This window comes from Diabrotica undecimpunctata, chromosome 1, assembly GCF_040954645.1.
Source record: "Diabrotica undecimpunctata isolate CICGRU chromosome 1, icDiaUnde3, whole genome shotgun sequence".
NCBI lineage: Eukaryota > Metazoa > Arthropoda > Insecta > Coleoptera > Chrysomelidae > Diabrotica > Diabrotica undecimpunctata.
This window is the reverse complement of record NC_092803.1, coordinates 34,784,361-34,803,400: the sequence shown is the minus strand read 5'-3', so window position 1 is coordinate 34,803,400 and position 19,040 is coordinate 34,784,361. Positions and strand designations below refer to the sequence as shown.

General features: G+C 34.4%; 1 protein-coding gene across 5 annotated transcripts in view; it reads left to right on the top strand.

The window, feature by feature from the left end:
• The window catches only part of ClpX (Caseinolytic protease chaperone subunit), a 52,701-nt gene that overhangs the window by 13,402 nt on the left and 20,259 nt on the right, over positions 1-19,040 (top strand). For 4 of the 5 annotated variants that reach the window (XM_072540437.1, XM_072540428.1, XM_072540446.1 and 1 more), the window contains exon 2: positions 14,580-14,808. In XM_072540437.1, coding sequence (XP_072396538.1) covers positions 14,580-14,808 — 229 coding nt within the window. Of the gene's footprint in view, positions 1-950; positions 1,096-14,579; positions 14,809-19,040 lie in introns of those variants that run through there. The other variant, XM_072540455.1, reaches the window with a different exon arrangement.

Sequence of the window (19,040 nt, the reverse complement as noted above, 5' to 3'; positions counted from 1 at the left end):
GACCTACCTTTTCGTTACACCCTGTATAGACATCATGATTTTTGTATATCGGTCACCAACTCTATTGTTGCTTAAGGCATTAAGGATTGCCCAAATTTCTATCGACTCAAATGCCTTCTCGTCAAATCTACCAAAGCTATCCAGAGTGTTATATTGTATTTGTTTGATTTTTCAGTTAATGTTCTTATTGCCTACTTGTATATGATCTACGGTGCTATAACGTTTTTTAAATGCTGCCTGTTCGCGAGGCTAATAACTTAGTCTGCTGGTAATTTAGTAATTAGTTTAAATTTTTTATATTTAGTTTTTTAATTAAAATGTAATACTGTGTATTATTTACATAGTCTGTAGAAAGTTTTGGAATTGCAGTACTCGTCTGCTGGCTCTTGCTGTCAACTTTTTCATTCGTAGAAAAATCTATGTTATGCATTTATTGCATAAATTACTATTTTTTTCCAAGATGCCTTAGCCTGTCACATCCTTGCCTTGCTGTGGACCGCATGCCGTGAATTGCCCATGCCTGCTCTACAAGTACATGATAGTTCTGATTGATTAACTTTATTATCTTGAATTGTATATGTCATCATCTGTATTGCCCAGTTTTGTTTATTTTTGGAAAAGCTTCTTATGTATTTCTATTTCTATGCCAAAAACTGTTTATTGTATTCCGAGAATCTAGAATTGTCAACGAAGTAACAAAACTATTGTTATCTGGAAGAAACAAAAAAGATATATTTACCTCTTCATTTGGATGTTACTTTCTCTTTTCGATTTAAAGTTAAATATCTACAATGATTTTGTTTTCTTGTATTAAATAAATAATTGATGATTTGCATTACAAGGATAGGTAGGTACCTGATTCCTTGAAGGAAACTATTGTTTGTGTCCGGAGTAGTTATTCTTTTTAAATGCAGGTAGTAACTTTTCAAATCTTTTCATTGGCAGTTAGAGATAGTTTATGCTCGTAATATTTCAGTCGATAAGCAGACTTGACAGTAAAGTGAAATTTGTGTTTTCTTCTTGGATTATTCGAAGTGTCCTCCTGGATTACGAGTAAAAAATAGCGATTGAAAAATATGGCTTTCAAAGCTAAAGGTATGTTTTAAAAATTATCATATTTTTATTCTTAATATGCAATTCTTTTGGAGATCGTGTAGATATCCATAATACCAATGAATATAGACGCACATGCGTTTGTATTCGTTGATAATACCAAATAATACTATCAACGAATATAGACATACATGCGTCTACATTCGTTGATACTATATTTAGGCTAGTAAATAAACGTGAAATACAGCGATATCCTGTAATTTAGGTAATACTTACCCTCCACTTCACTTTTGGTTGGAAACATTGTATAATTGTAAATTAAAGCTGGTAATTGATTCAAATCATCTTTTAATGAAGTAAATGAGTATCAATTAACAGTAAACAATATATATTTAAAATTTTATCACAGTTTAACACCTAAATCTCACTCCCTAGATTAGTTATAATTAAAACAATGTCATTGAATACCTTGTCTCCACTGATTTGCATGGAAATTTGGATTTATGTTAGAGTTAACCTTTACTTTAAAATTGGTCTTGTGCTGTTGGTTGCGTTTTATTTTTTAGAGGTGAAAACGACCCCTATTAGAAAAAAATCATATAATTGTAAATTCAAGCAATTTGGAATTATTAAACAGTAACATTAAATTTAGATTTATTTACTGTTTTAATTTTTTAGCACATAATTTCTACCCATATAAAAACCACCCCTTGCGAAAAATTCAAATAGTTGTAGTATTTTTTTTTTTCATTGGACCTATAAATACAATAGTTTAATTTTTTTTATTCAAAATGTAAGTTTATTTTATTTCAACTTCAATCCTTATTAGTTTCTAAGGATGGGTAAAAGTATGTCTGTACGTTAATAGCACATTATGTGTATCTTACATTACAATGCTCCAGTATAAACGCGTTCTGATTTCTCCTACAATATGTGATTGGTTTTTTTACTCAGACCCAGAGTATTTTTTTAAATATTTTAAAACTATTTTGGGTTTTTACCCTTTTATTTGATTGCTACTTGGAGCAAAATTGACAAAAAAATATGCAATGGAAAATCTGGCTTTTTTTAATAATACAAGACATTAATAGATACTGACATAAGAAAGAAACAGTACAATAAAGAACTTAGTCTTTGGTATGAAACTGTAAAAAACAATTTCGTTTCCGTGTACTACATAAAAATATCTTAAGGTGGGTACACATATGCTCCGAATAACCGAATATCGTCTCGAACCCCGTCGCGTACAGCGACGCGATCAACATAAGTTCGCGACGTTGTTACAGGGAACAGTACAGATGTTTAAACATCATATAATATTATTAACATCATGTACAATCTTTGGTAACACATTACATTTTAAAGGGTTTTTACCCAAATATTTTGGTGGCTCAGGCATGGTAACCTGTAAGTATAACCATTTTATTGTTTCTTTAACCTTAGTCAAAATTTTAAACCACGTTTGCTGTAATTAAATGGTTTATATTTATTTTAGGTATTTTAACCTGATGATGGAACAGTTGTTCCGAAAACGTTCGTGCTTTTAATGTTGCCCTTTTAAGGGTTTTTATAAAATAAAATATACCCACATACAAAGACTAACCTCTTTTTGTTATACGTGGTATACAGCCAGCTGCAGGAATTATTTTCCTTGTGGATTTCATTAGGTAGTTGTCGTAGACGTTTGCCTATGATGTCCCAAATATGTTCTATTGGGTTGAGGTCAGGACTTCTCGCAGGCCAATCCATGGCAGGAATTCCAACCTCCCGACGATACTGCGGCACAATTCTTGCTGTGTGTGGCCTGGCATTATCTTGCATAAACATGAAATTATCCCCAATAAATGGTGCAAATGGCACGACGCGCTCTTCTAAAATGTCTGTTATATACCTCTGCGATATAAGCCGTCCGCGATCTATTCTTATTAATTCCGTACGGGCCTCTAAATTAATCCCACCCCACACCATTACCGAGCCGTCGCCATACTGTACAGTCCCTACGGTGTTACACTGTGCGTAGCGTTTCCCAGGGCTTCTATACACTCGGTTTCTCCTGTCATCAGAAAAAAGACAGTACCTGGATTTATCGGTGAACAATATTCTTCCCCAATCGTCATTATTCCAATCAACATGTTCACGAGCAAAATGCAATCTTTGCCTTCTATGGTCTCTGGTCAATAATGGGCCAATTTGTGCCCTTCCAGGGTGTAGGTTGTTTTCGACAAGTCTTCTAATCGCATTTTGGCTGATTCTAAAGTTACTGATCCAAAAATTCATTTGTTACGATAAGTACTGGTAACAAACCTTTGTCTCAGTGTACGAAGTGTCAAAAACCGGTCTTGATTAGAAGTTGTAACCCTTCTACGGAGTTGACCGGGTCTTCTCGAGTTACTTCCAATAACAGAAAAACGTGGTAACACTCTTGAAATGGTTGACTGGGTGACGTCAAAACGTTCAGCGAGTTTTACTTGAGTGTATCCTTCTTCGCGAGTAGTACCAATATTAAAACAGTCACTTTCTGACAAATTTCGATTTTCTTGCTTCTGGTGGTTCATTTCAAAGAAAAAACACTTATTAAACTTGAAAAACCTCTTTAAACGTTCAGCACAACATAATCCATCCCAACTAAATTCGAAATAAAATGAAACACAATTAGCATTTTTTTAATTTTTTTGCAAAAAATGGTAAAAACATCAGCGTTTTTTACCGTTCTTTCGATAAATTTTACAATATACCGGGGGTAACAAAAATATATTAGCACAAAAATCGAAACATTAAAATTATTTGATTTACCAGTGTTTTTAAAATTATGCGTTAATTTTGGAGCGCAGTGGATATTATATTTTCCATCTTGCAACTCAAAATATTGTTATTGTATGAATCGTGCAGCCAGTTTAACAAAGTATTCAGCAAACTCACACTGCTTTCTTATAATATATTCCTAGGTCGTTCAACTGAAGCTATTAGTTCAATAATGAATATTTAAATTTGTTTATTATGGTTTTTAGATTCGACATTGATTATTTTAAAATCTTTTACTAATCAAGAACGTGTTAGATGCTGATGGAATTTTAATTGTTTATAATCATATGCGTATGTGTACTAGTTTTTTCCATTGTTAAGTTCCATTCGTCTTCAATCGATGTAGGTACCTGTATTATGTACTCAGTTAAATTGTTATTTATATTTTTACGTTGACACTTTTAGTCTTTTTGGTCTCTTTAGTATTTTTTAGTCTCTTTTGTATTTGCGATATAATAATGTTTTATTTGAATTTTTGAGATCTTCCTTTTATGTGTGTTGTTCATATGCATTCTGAACTTTTGTAAACATTCATTCTTGGAAAAGTGTGTTTTTTTACTTCAAGAGATTGGTTACATCGATACTTTCCAAAACAATATACACTTACCGCCCCGAAAAACGGAGCACGAAAAAAATTGTTTTAAGTAATATCTAATAAAACTTAAATGCTTATCCAAAAAAATGCATAAAAAATCAGAAATAAAGTATGTAGACTATTCTTTTCACTTTTAAAAGTGCAAAGGTAGCTGTTGGTATTTTATTGTTATTCTTTTGTTCTTGTTGATGTGAGTAAACTATCAGTCAAGTATCAAACACAATTTGAAGTTAAATTGCGTTGATTTAATCTCAAGAATTATGGCTGTAAATCCCGAAACAGCGGCTGCTATTTTTGCGTTGCTTTAAGACGGAAGAAGTGAGCGATATGTTGCTCAAAAGTGTCAAATATCCAAGAGTACTGTGCACCGTATTTTTACACGTTTCTTGGCAACCGAAGCTTATACTAGACGACCTGGAACCGGTATCCAACGAAGAACTGGTGCCCGTGATGATCGCTTCATCCTCTTACAAAATCTAAGAGATCGTCATGCCACGGTTGTGGCATGACAAATCCGAAATCAACTTCGTATATTCAGACGTACGTCCGAAATACTAACGTACGTGAACGAACAATTAGATGAAGGCTTGGAGAAGCAAATTTAAGCAGTCGCAGGCCTACAACTTCTCAGGCGCCATCGAGTTTGCCACAAACCACATGCTCATTTTACTGTAAATAATTATTGGAGGCACGTTTTATTTACCGATGAGTCCAGGTTTACCTTGGGACCTCCAGATGGCCGTGAGAGAGTATGACGAAGACCACATGAGCGTTTTTCAGAATGTATCTTCAGTCCTAGGATAGGCTATTAAGGGGGCTTAATTATGATGTGGGCTGGAATTTCTCTTGAGGCACGTAGAGAATTGTACATCGTTCCGAGAGGCTCCATAACAGCTGTCATGTACATTGATGACAAATGACTTTGTTCTGATGCATGATAATGCCAAGCCTCACAGTACGAGAAACACTCAACAGTTTTTAATTGAAGTAAACATTCCTGTAATGGATTAGCCAGCATTGAGTCCAAAGGGGTTAAAAGAACCCCTTTGAATTGAGCGTCATTTTGTTACAACATTTACTTAAGTTTTTTTCTTCATTTTTGAATTGTTATATACTGAAACAATTCTTTGTTCAAAAGTTCAATTTTTATTAGAAATTACTTAAAACAGTTTGTTTCGTTTGTTTACGTTATTATAGTGATGAAAGTTTAAAGAAAAATAAAATTCTAAGTTTTTGTTTTAAAAATACAAGTGCTCCGTTTTTCCTGCCGGTAATTGTATTTTGCTCCAAAATTGTTCAGCGTAATCAAAGAAAACCAATGTTTTATAGTATATCAGTTGGCATTTTTATGTTCTGCATTATTTATTAATACAGAACATCATTTTATAATTTTATCGTTAATCTCTATTTGATGAAAAAAGTGAATTTTATCGTCTTATGTTCGTCGGTGTTGTTCTTGACCGGTTTCTGATTTGGAATTACCGCTTACTCGGAAAGTCCCTGACGTAATTAATACGAAAACAACTTTGATCTTATTTATCAATATAATCTTATTTTAGGACGGTACACTGGTACCCAGTCAATATTTGAAAAATTCATCGATTTCACATAAAAATATTATACACAGGTTTTTGAAGGTTCTAAAAGGTATATGAGGGATAGCTGATGACAAATCTTTGAAGACGTACAGCTTTGTTATGCTTTGTTTTTTAAACAATTATAAAAAGTGAAAATTTTTTTTTTGTCTATAAAACGTTTCTTATGCATTTTGGAGAAAAATTGTTCAAATAATAGTTATAGATCTTAAAAATTTCTTTAATTTGCCAGTTTCAGAAGTAAAATGCATAAACAATTGACCGAGATAATTGCAAAAAACCCTTAACCTATTTTTGCAGTAATTTATAAATGTTAATGTTAACTTTGTTGTTTGAATAATGACATGTAATATAACTACTTGAAATTATGGCAATTAATAACTGTATTGTTATTGAACTGTACTAAATCTCAGCTAGGTGGGCCAAATAGTTTGTAAGGTATTCAATTTGTTTATCTCTGAGAGCCAATATTTAAACAAGTTTACTGTACTTGTCCAAACAGTGATTCTAGAAATAGTTAGCAGATCGCAATCGATTCTTTGAGACTTCAATTTTGAGATACATTTAAAAAAAATTTACATTTTATCAAAATTATTATTAAAATAAAAAGTGGTACAGTAAGCGTTACTGTAGGCTAGCGTGGAGCTTCATCTTCTTCTTTCAGTGCCTATTCGTTCCGAATATTGGCAATCATTCTGGCTATAATTATTTTATTGACTGATGCTTTAAATAGATTCGTTGTTGTTGTGGAGAACCATTTCCTCAGGTTCTTCAACCATGATATTCTCCTTCTCCCAATTCCTCGCTTTCCGAATACTTTACCCTGTAGGATTACCTTCAGTAATCTGTATTTAGTGCTGTTTCTCATTATATGTCCGAGATATTCCAACTTTCTCCTTTTAATGGTATACATCACCTCTCTTTCATTGCCCACTCTTCGTAATACGGTCTCGTTGGTTATCTTGTCTGTCCATGATATCCTTAGAATTCGCCTGTACAGCCACATCTCGAAGGCTTCAAGTTTTTTCTTCATTGCTTCAGTTAGTGTCCAGGATTCAACTCCGTAATACAACATTGAGAAGATATAACATCGTAGGAGCCTTACTTTTATCTCCAGATTAAGATTGTGGCTTTTAAAGAGTTTGGCCATGTTATTGAATGCACTCCTAGCCTTCTCTATTCTACATTTTATTTCCTGTGAGTGATCCCATTGTTCATTTACTGTTGTTCCAAGATAGTTATACTGTTTTACTCGGTCCACTGGTGTATTATTGATAAGTAGTTGAGCGTCTCTAACTTTATTTTTGCTGATGATCATAAAGCATCCATAATGATGGAGCTTCATACTACATATGTTTTCCGCATTTTTAAAATTTAAATAATATTTTTAAAATTAAATAGAGTAATTTTATTATTTATTTACTTTTTATATTTTAAACAAATTCAATAAATTATTATGTTTGCTTCTAACGCCACCTGTTAACGCATTAACAAAGCATAGAAGAATACGTTGTTTACTTATGACAAACCTGTGAAATTCAGACCAAATATTAATAATAAAATATAAATAAATATCATTTGACAGTGAATTTAATTAATATATACACTACACATGTTAAAAAATAATAATTGTATTTATATTTTTATTAAATTATTTTAAAATGAGAATTATTATAAACAGATGATTCAATGTTGTTATTAATCGGATGACATCTATGACTCTTATTAAATTTTGACAATCGTTGAGAATCTAATCTTTTAGTGAAAGATATTCTCATTTAATGTCTACCTTTTCTTAATAATCTTTCATGCAGTTTTTAATTTATACCTGCTTAGAGTAAATATATGATAACTAGAAACGAACTGATCGAGAGTGGTGAATTGATGTCAAGAACCGCTATTATATGACCCTACTCGTGACGATGCCTTCTCGTGGCGCTAGTTCTGTGACGCTCGCCTCAACATTTTACTGTAGAGAAAAAAAATATTACAACGTCTGTATAGAAATTTCGCTTCAACTTTTTACCTTATAAACATTTAATAATTACCTACTATGTTTTTGATAATAACTTTTATGTCTGTAATAACTAATATTTTTTATGTCACACGCTTGTAAAAAGGTTTACTGAAAGGATGGTGAAAAACACAATCTTTACAAAATAAAAACCTTTTATGGCCAATAAGTACGAAGGTTGCATTTTTTTCTTAAGAGCGTAGGCGCAAAATTTCGGGTCAATGCTTTTTAAATACAATCATTTTTTTCGAATCCTGAGAAAACTAACAAATATTTTTGAAAAATTTAAACACAGAATGAAAGATTACATTATTACCGAGGGCCGAAAGTCCCTTAGAATAAACAAAAAGTTTTTTTGAATGAGATATTTGAAATTAAAAATCACACTAAATTTTCTCTTTTTTTTTTCACCCCTGCAACTTATTAAAATAAACAGTATAGAAGTTTTCAGGGACTTTCGGCCCTCAGTAATAATGTAGTCTTTCATTCTGCGTTTAAATTTTTCAAAAATACTTATTAGTTTTTTCAGGATTCGAAAAAAATGAATACATTTAAAAAACATTGGCCCGAAATTTTGCGCCTACGCTCTTAAATCACATTTCCGATTAATTTATAGATGGCATATATAGATGAAAAGATTCCTTCTTGTTCTTCAAGTGCCTGTCCGTTGCGAACGTTGGCTATTAACATGGCAATTCTGATCTTGTTTGCGGCGCTTCTGAATAGTTCGACCGATGTGAGCCCGAACCACTTCCTCAGATTTTTGAGCCACGAGTGTCTTCTCCTGCCTGGCCCTCGCTTACTGTCTATTTTTCCTTGGACAATCAATTGCAGTAGACGGTACTTATCGTGTCTCGATATGTGGCCTAGATATTCAAGCTTTCTTTGTTTAATTGTATTCACGATTAAACGATCACGATTAATTAAAAGATTCCTAGCGACTCGAAAACCGGGATTATGTGCCCAATCTATAAAAAGAGGATAATTATCGCGACATAACCCTATTGTGCACAGGTTACAAAGTTTTTACTTAGATCATTACAACAAACGACTCTAACAACTAACTGAAAAAATTGTTGGGGAATATTCAAACGGTTTCCAAGGAAGATCTACAACTGATCAGCTATTCATAGTGAAACAAATTCTAAGCAAATCGTTAGAATATGACATTTAATAGACAAAAGTTACATCATATATATATATATATATATATATATATATATATATATATATATATATATATATATATACTGCGTACCAAGGTATAACACCTTGGTACGCAGTATAATGACCTATGGAGCAGAGAATTGGGTAATAAATAAACGAAACAGGTCCAAAATCACAGCAACTGAAAAGGAGTTCATGAGAAGAAACTGCAGAGTGACAAAAATGGATCGCATCAGAAATGAGGAGATTAAACGAAGAATGGCAATAGAACAAGACATACTCAGCTACATCGAAGAAAAACGTTTAATTTGGTATGGACATGTGAGAAGAACAGATCATACAAGGTGAATAGCAAAGATTTCGGATTGGAGCCAAATAGGAAGGAGGAAAAGAGGTAGACCCCGAAGATCATGGAGGGATGAAGTGGACGAAGCCATGGAAAGACGAGACCTTAGAGATGGAGAATGGCAGAACAGAAAGGACTGGAGACGTTGGCTGAAAGAAGGAAGGCTGCGACAGCTGTAAAAATCCTTATATAGATAGATAGTTACATCAAATATTGCATAACTTAACATCCCCCCAAAAATAAATCTGACTAATAAAAGCAGCAACTCCGCCTGTGGTGATCGAGTAGCTCTGGAGTCACCACTGCCGGTCCTAAGTCCGGGTAAAGGTGGAAGGTTGAGCAGTGGGCTGACAACCCACTCCCGGAAAAAACATACTGTTACGAAACCTGAACAATTGCCTCAAAATACAGGACGGAACTATCGGAAACAACTCAAGCTATGAAACATGGACTATATATTTGGAAACTGGAATGTGAGAACACTAAATAAACCAGGAGCTCAAACCGCACTTCTGCAAGAACTAAAAAGATATCAACTCATGATTACTGCTCTTCAGGAGACAAGAAGGCGGAGAAAAGGTGTCAGGGACATTGTGGTGGATAATGATTTCAAGTCAAAAATCATAGACTTCCAGGCAGTCAGTGAAAGGATATGCAAGTTAAGAATTTGCACCTACTTCAACCTAACAATGATAAACATTCACTGCCCAACAGAAAAACAAGAACAACATTTGGGCGACAAAGCGCCCAAAAATTACATCAAGATTATAATGGGTGATATGAATGCTAAAATAGGCAAGGAGCCGCAGTTCTATGGCACAATAGGAAAACACCCACTGGACAATGAAACAAGCGAGAATGGGGAGTTTTTGATAAATTTTGACAAATTTTGACACCAGTAAAAACATGGTTATCTGCTTCCCACATAAAAACATACACAAAATGACATGGATTTCACCAGATGGAACCACAACCAATCAAATCGACCACGTGCTGATAGACAAAAAGGCAACCAGTAGTACCTCAGATGTGAGAACACGGCGAGGAGCATGCTGTAAATCAGACCATCTTTTATTCCAAACCAAATTTAGATGCAGAGTTAACAAAGAACGAAACGAAATCTGCACTCCATAGAGGACAAATGGAATAATATCAAAACAACAGTACTGACAGTGGCAGCGTCCACAATGGGAAACAAGAAAAAGGCAAGAAGAGGAGCATGGTTCAATGACGAGTGCAGACAAGCAATAGAGGAAAGAAATGAAGCACACAAAATGTATATAACAAGAAGAACACGGGAAAGACGAACGTCATTTGAAGTCGCAAGACGGATTGAGCAGACAAGATATGTAGAAATAAAAAAAGAGCCTATGAAAATGGACAAATAGAAAAAATGGAAGAAAATTTACGAATACCTAAAAAAGATAAAAAGTGGGTATAAACCTCAAACAAGTCTATGAAAGTGGCCAAATAATCAGTGACCAACAGAAAGTCACAGAAATCCGGATGTATTATTTTCAGACCCTACTTGGCATACAACTAGACATGGTTAGAATCTCAAACCATAGAGGAAGTTCTCGAAGTTATTAAATCCCAGAAAAACAATAAAGCCCCGGGAGTTGACGAAATACCAGCAGAATTGAATAAGGTAGGTGGCGACCATCTAGCAAGTCACATCCACGCGCTCATCAAAGACATATGGAAAGAAGAGAAAATACCCGACGACTGGAAGAAAAGTATAGTATGCCCGATCTATAAAAAAGGAGACAAACTTCAGACAACAACCGTGGAATTTCTCCACTATGTACAGCATATACAGTCTTCACGTATATTTTAAACCAGCGGCTCCAACCACTAGCAGAAAATATTATTGGAGAGTATCAGACGGGCTCCCGACGGGGAAGATCGACACTGGTTCAAATATTTACAGTCAAACAGATCTTAAAAAAAAAATGACTTTTAATGTACACAAAAAGATTAAAGAAATGACAGGAAGGAGAAGAACAACACAGACAGGACAGATCAAAGATACAGATGGTTTACTCAGATTTACAACAAAAAATGAATCGATGGACAGAATACATATCACAACTTTTTGATGACAAAGATAGATAAGAAATCTCAAACGAATATACAGATGATACAGGGCCTGATATAATCAGAGAAGAAATAGATTATGCAATCAAACAAGCGAAAAGTGGTAAGGCCCCCGGTCCTGATGAAATTCCCGTAGAACTGCTCAAACTTATGGACGATGAATCTATTAAAATACTCCTAGATCTATTTAACACAATATAGAACTGGAATAATACCTAGGGAATGGCTCCGTTCGACCTTTATACTACTGCCAAAAAAGGCAAATACAAGGGAATGCTGCGAATATCGTACGATAGCTTTGATGAGTCATGCTCTAAAACTGTTCCTGAAAATAATCCATAATAGGATCTATAGGAAATTAGACGTAGACATCAGTAACACAGATGGGATTCAGAAAAGGGCTGGGTACAAGGGAGGCTCTGTTTGCAATGAACGTTCTCTCACAGAGATGCTTAGACATGAACCAAGAAATTTACACCTGCTTTATTGATTTCGAAAAGGCCTTTGACAAAGTACAACATGAACCACTAAGACAAATTCTAATAAAGAAAAATATAGACAGCCGAGATATTCGAATTATATGCAACCTATATTGGAATCAAACAGCAAATGTGAAGGTTGAGGGTAGGCTAACAGAAGAAATTCAAATCCGTCGAGGAGTCCGGCAGGGATGCATCTTGTCGCCACTTTTATTTAATCTGTATAGTGAAGCTATTTGTGAACAAGCACTCGAGGAAGAAGATCTTGGTCTGATAATAAATGGTGAGACGATCAACAATATAAGGTATGCTGACGATACGGTTCTCCTAACGGGAACGCTAGTAGAACTACAACATCTCGTTCAAAGTCTCAATATATACTGTAACAGTTACGTCTTGAAAATTAATTTGAAAAAAACTAAATTTATGGTAATCACGAAATCAAAGAACATCAGAGCTAATCTTGTAATAGACAATACAACGATTGAGCGTGTGTCCTGTTATAAATATCTAGGTGCTTGGATCACAGACGATACTGATCAAACAAAAGAGATTAGATGTAGAATAGAAATCGCTAGATCAGTCTTTAATAGAATGCGCAAACTCTTTTGCAATCGTGATATCAATATAAAGTTACGAATACGAATGCTGCGGTGTTATGTCTTTTCTACCCTGTTGTATGGAGTAGAGGCTTGGACACTAAAACAGTTGACCACAAAAAACATCGAAGCTTTCGAGATGTGGTGCTATAGGCGCATTCTCAGAATATCATGGATGGACCGCGTCACTAACACGCAAGTACTCCAAACTTTAGACAAAAGATGCGAAATTCTAAATGAGATAAAAACTAGAAAGATGGAATACTTGGGGCACATTGTGAGAGGTGAAAAGTACGAACTTTTAAGAAATATCATGCAGGGCAAAATTAAGGGCAAAAGAAGTGTGGGAAGAAGAAAAATATCGTGGCTTCGTAATCTACGTGAATGGTTCGGGTGTAGTTCGATTGAACTTTTTAGGCGCGCTGCTAACAAAGTCGCAGTGGCCATGATGATTTCCAATCTCCGCTAGGAGTGGCACGAGAAGAAGAAGAAGAAGATCTTGAGTAAATCATTGATGTTCACAATGTGTTTGTAGACTTCAAACAGGCACACGACTCAGTCAAAAGAAACAAACTCTACAATATATTGGATGAATTGGCAATACCACACAAGTTAATTATACTCATTAAAGCCACAATGGATGAAACTCAGGCATGTGTATGAATACAAAATCACGGGACAGACTTTTTCAAAATTTCGCAGGGACTAAAGCAGGGAGATGGACTGGCCCCAACTTTGTTTAACCTGGCACTGGAGTATGCGGTTATGCAAATGCAAACTGGACGAGGAAACCTACTAACCAACCGAACGGTTCAACTGGCCGCTTATGCCGATGACATTAATATTATGAGTATAACGTCAACAGGAGCACTAGCATATAATATATACTATTGATAGTTCTTAAATCATTTCCGCATCCTAAAATACGGAAACCAAAACCTTGCCAGCGGGTTTTTTATTAAAATAAAATAAAGAAGTAATAAAAAATAATATGATATTTACATAACATAAGTCTTGCCAACATTAAGCCCAAGGTGAGTGGTAGACCATGACCTTGTCTGCGTATCTTGAATTGTAACAAGGAATATTTCAAATTCATGTTTTTAAGTTTTTGTTACAGGGTGTTCGATAAGATAGTGGCAGACCAAACTTATATTTTTTTAAACGAAACGCCCTGCCCTGTATTCTATTTTATATACGAAATCTTGTTCACTTCCCAATCACAACAATATAAAATTTTGATATTTTATATAGAGTAGAGTATTTACAAGGTTATAACCAATTTTCTATGAAAATCGTAACATGTTCGTCCATGTATAATTAAAAAGAAGCATAATAATAATGGTCTATTGCTGCCATATTTTTTATTGATTGTCAAAATTTTTAAAAATGATCGATATTGCTAATTTATTTATATCGAATACAGGGTGAGTCAAAACGCAAGTACACTATTTTCTCAGTAATTTTAAATAGAACACCCTGTATTTTATGTCACTATCGAAAAGTCTCATTACCATACTTAAATTTTTATTTAATATTTAATTATATAATTTAAATGTGTAAATTTATTATTTTTTGAGATATTTTCATTTTCCGAAGGAAATTCTTAATTAGGTGTCTAAATTTTTACAAATTTTAAGTAAGCCACGACAAGCCAATTTTCTAAAACTGACAGTTCGCCATAATTGTGTATAAATTTACAAAATAGTTAAGATTAATTTTACTGTTTACTGTAAATTAGTATATATTTACTTAATTTTGATGATTATTAACTTTTTGTAATAGTACAAATTACATTTTCGGTTTCATTATAAATTGTTGTATGTTTGTAGGAGTACTGTCTACGATCTACACCCCTGGTGTGCCACACAGTAAAGGAATATCCACTAGTATTATAGTTTTAAAAACCGCTGGTTCCGGAGACCCACCATCTGGCTACAACCCACCATCTCCTCCGTCCAAAGATGGCAGCGGCGGTAGCGGCAAAAATAAAAACACTTTGTCGTGTCCTAAATGCGGAGATCCATGCACTCATGTAGAGACTTTTGTCAGTTCTACGAGGTATGTCATTTTTATTCATGTTTATTAATCAGCGGCGGCTCGCCAGGTGAAGTAGGTAAAGTTGGTGAAGTGAGGTTCACCAAAAAAATATAATTAAATTGAGACAAATAAATAAAAAATAAAAGCAACATTAATATATCTAAATTCTGAAATCAATTATTTATTCTCTTTTAATTAATCTAAAAATTAAAAAAGGCAGCTAACTTTATTATCGGTGCGGTAGGTACTTGACGGTCAAGTCCTGACCTGTGTCACTTGCTGTGTAGTGCGTATGATTCAGGAATAGGACGGTGAAGATTATTTTAGAAATGCGAAATTCATCTGCATTAGCGTTCACGGTTGCCATGGCAACGTGACGTCAGCTTGTCCATAGTGATAGTTGAGAAAAATAGCAAGTGCAGTGCCGTTGAAAAATATCTTATTCGTCTTCACGCACTGGCCACTAGTTGCGTGGATACCTATTTAGTATTTGCAGCGACAATATTTTGAAATTTAGTCTATTATATAGATATTTTTTATATAGTATAGTGTATAGTATAGTATTTATAAGTTTAGTTTAGTCACAGTATTAAGTTTATTTGTTTAGTGCACTTTATTAATACATTTCTCTGTGGTTTGTTTCGGATTTCGGATATAAAGTGTTCTCGTGGATTTCGTTTGGACAAAAATAATTTTAGACAGACATGAATCCCATTAATGACTTAGTGTGTAATATATTAGAGACTCCGTTTAGCAGGCGAGGTGTTTTAATCGCCAAAAAACCCCCAATGAAATGTCAAGGTTCAGAACTAAAATACCCCAAGCAAGTAGAACATATCGTATCTAGTATAAGTGCCCTAAAAAACTGTTTTCAAGTTATTAGGGCCCTAAACTCTATTTTTTTAACGAATTTTTAATGAGATTTGGACGCGACTTAGGTACCAAAACTCCTTTTGGCTCCGGCAAGGTTTCCTCATCTTCACCACTTTTTTAGGCCACGAGCCGCCGCTGTTATTAATATAGATATACATATTTATAAAACATACACAATTCTATTTCATGATAGTTAATAGATTCTACTGATACTATATGTACAAAGTGTAATTATCTCGATTCATCCGTAAAATATTATCAGGTAAATCGGTAATATTGTCGTACAGGTCTAAAAAAAACCGTTTAATGTTATTTCAACTGGTTAAGGATATAACAACAACCGCCTTGTCGAAAAACAAACGTAATTAAAGCAGACCTTGGCATTTCTTCTTTTGGATGGTTAGTTAGTCCCGCACAAGAAATTCAAAATATAACCTGTCAAGTGGCTGTTGACAATTTTCGACTTACTTTTTCTTTTTGGTTTAAGTCCTTTTTCATAACCTGTCAACTTGTTGACAATTTTCGACTTTCTTAAAAACACAAAGTTAAAGAAAATAAGATAGTGTAAAAATGTTTAAGCCCTTTTTGTTACTCTTGTAAAATATATAGAATAGTTATTTGTCAGTAATGTAATAATATTTATAAACAAGGTCATTCAAAGTCAAACCTCATTTGACTGAATATGGTACATTTTAAGTATTTTTAAAAGTTCTGAAGCATAATGGAAATCCTGCCAAATGAAATAAGATAAGAAACCGACTTCTTCAGAATTGAGAATTTCAGTGATGTCATTGATGTTTATGAAGCACTAACTTGGACAATGAATTTACTTAAGTTACTTTTAATATAGCTTAGATCAACTCTTAAATCCAAGAGCTTAAAGACTTCCTTTTCAAGTACATGGGAATATCTGATTTAGACTTCCCCCATGTTAGTCCTATTCTCTCGGGATTAACTCTGTTGTTTGGTTCTTCTTCTTAGAGTGCCGTCTCCCTACTGAGGGTGGCAATCATAATGGCTATTTTTATTTTTGAACTTGCTGCTCTAAACAAATCAATAGATCTGCATTGATACCAATCACGTAGATTCTTTAAACGATGAGTTCTGCCTTCGGCCAACAGAACTTCTTCCTTGAATCTTTCCCTGTATTATGAGTCTCAAAATTTCATATTTTGGTCCCCTCATCACGTAGGTATTTCAGTTTTATGGTTTGTATAGTGGTGATTAGTTCTGTTTCTCTACCAACCCTGTCCAGTACTTCTTTATTTGTAATTCTATCAGTCCATGATATTTTTAATACTCTACGGTATAACCAGAGTTCGAAAGCCTCGATTCCTTTTAAATTGTATTTTGTCAAGTCTCAACTCCATATAATAATATTGAAAATATATAACAGCGAATGGTACGTAGTCTGATCTCCAAATTTAGATTTTTGTACGTTAGGAGTGGCTTCATTCGTATAAATGCTGATCTGACAATCTCTATTCGTCTGTTTATTTCTGCAGTATGATCATTGGTTTCATTGATCAAAGTTCCCAAGTACTCATATTTTTCTACTTGTTCTATCAAGGTACCATTGATTGTCAATAGGTGATGTATATTTTCTGGTCTTTTTGTAATTAGCATGTACTTCGTTTTTTTAGCGTTTGTAGTAATTCCCATCTCAGTACTATTCATACTTAAGCTTTCGATAAGATGTTGTAGATCTTCTATACTCGTTGCTATGATCATAGTGTCTGCATATCGTAAGTTGTTAATTAATTTTCCGTTAACAGTAACTCCTGCTTTGATATTATTGAGCGTATTTTGGAAAATTTCTTCAGGATATAAGTTAAACAAAAGTGGCGATAAAACACATCTCTGTCCAACTCCTGTACAGATCTTCATTTCTTCTGAGTGTTGCCCATCAATTTGCACTATGGCAGTTTGGTTCCAATATAATTTTTGCACTATATTTATGATTTTACTGTCAATGCGGTTGTTCATAAGTATTGATATTAGTTTTTCAAGTCTTACTTTATCGAAAGCTTTTTCGTAGTCAACAAAGCACAAGTGTAGATCAACGTTTACATCCCGACATCGGTAAATCAATATGTTGATGGCAAATAGTCCTTCTCGAGTACCCATTCCATTTCGGAACCCGAACTGCGTCTCGCTAATATCCTCCTCTAGCCTTTCGTATATTCTCTTATGTATTACTTTCAGCAGTACTTTTAAAGTATGACTCATGAGGCTTAGTGTTCGATAATCAGAGCACTCTTTTGCTGCTTGTTTTTTAGGGATGGTTATAAATGCTGACTTCAGTTGTTTGGTTGCCTCTTCCTTATTTAATCACGTGACCCAGATAATTCTAGGTTTACTTTGCGTGCCACACGTTGAGATGATTTTAGCCAGTACAAGGTTGGTCATGTATTGTGTTTTAGACTTTAGGCATAATAACTCTGAAGGTCGGCATTGGCAGGCTTGATATACCCGGTCTGTAATAAGGACAATGTCGTCTGCAAACCTCAAGTTATTCAGAAACTCCCCATTTTTGTTTACTCCAATATTTTCCCAATTATTGTTTTTCATAGCACTCTGCAACAAAGTGGCGAATAGTGTAGAAGAGATGGTGTCTCCTTGTCTAATATCCTTCTCCAAGGCTGTGTTTGTGTCGGCATAACTACTAGTACTGTTACATCTATCTATCTATCTCTCTATAGCATAAAAACTATTCATGTGTTGAATATAGGCCTCTCCCATTTGTCTCTGTCTTCTGTTTGTCTTTTCCACATTGGACCTGCGCTTTGCTCAATGTCATCTTTCCATCTCATTTGCGGTCGACCTCTTGACCTTTTTGCAGTATATGGTCTCCAGCGGCCAATTTCTTTATTCCATCTTCCATCCTGATATCTTTCGTTATGCCCAGCCCATTTCCATTTTAATTTCAATGCATGTTCGACAGCGTCTGTTGTTTCGGTTTTGCATCTTATCCACTCGTTCCTCTTTTTATCTCTCAACGATATTCCCATCACTTGTCTTTCCATAGCTCTATGAGTTTTCTTTATTCTATCTAAGTTGCTCTTGGTACACGTCCGCGCCTGGGCACCATATGTCAGAACAGGTAGGACGCATGCATTAAATACCTTCGTTCTTAATTTTAAAGGTATTTTTTGGTTTTGGATAGTATATGAGAGTTTTCCGAATGCAGCCCACCCCATTTTTATTCTTCTGGTTATTTCTTTAGTCTGGTTACTTTTGTCTGCTCTGTACTGTTACATAATTAAACATAAATAATTATGTAACACTTCCTTATTATTATGGCGCTAACTCTGAGCATAGTCACTGACATAGTCATATGACATACACCACAGAGTATAAAAACTGTTTATCGTGGCTTA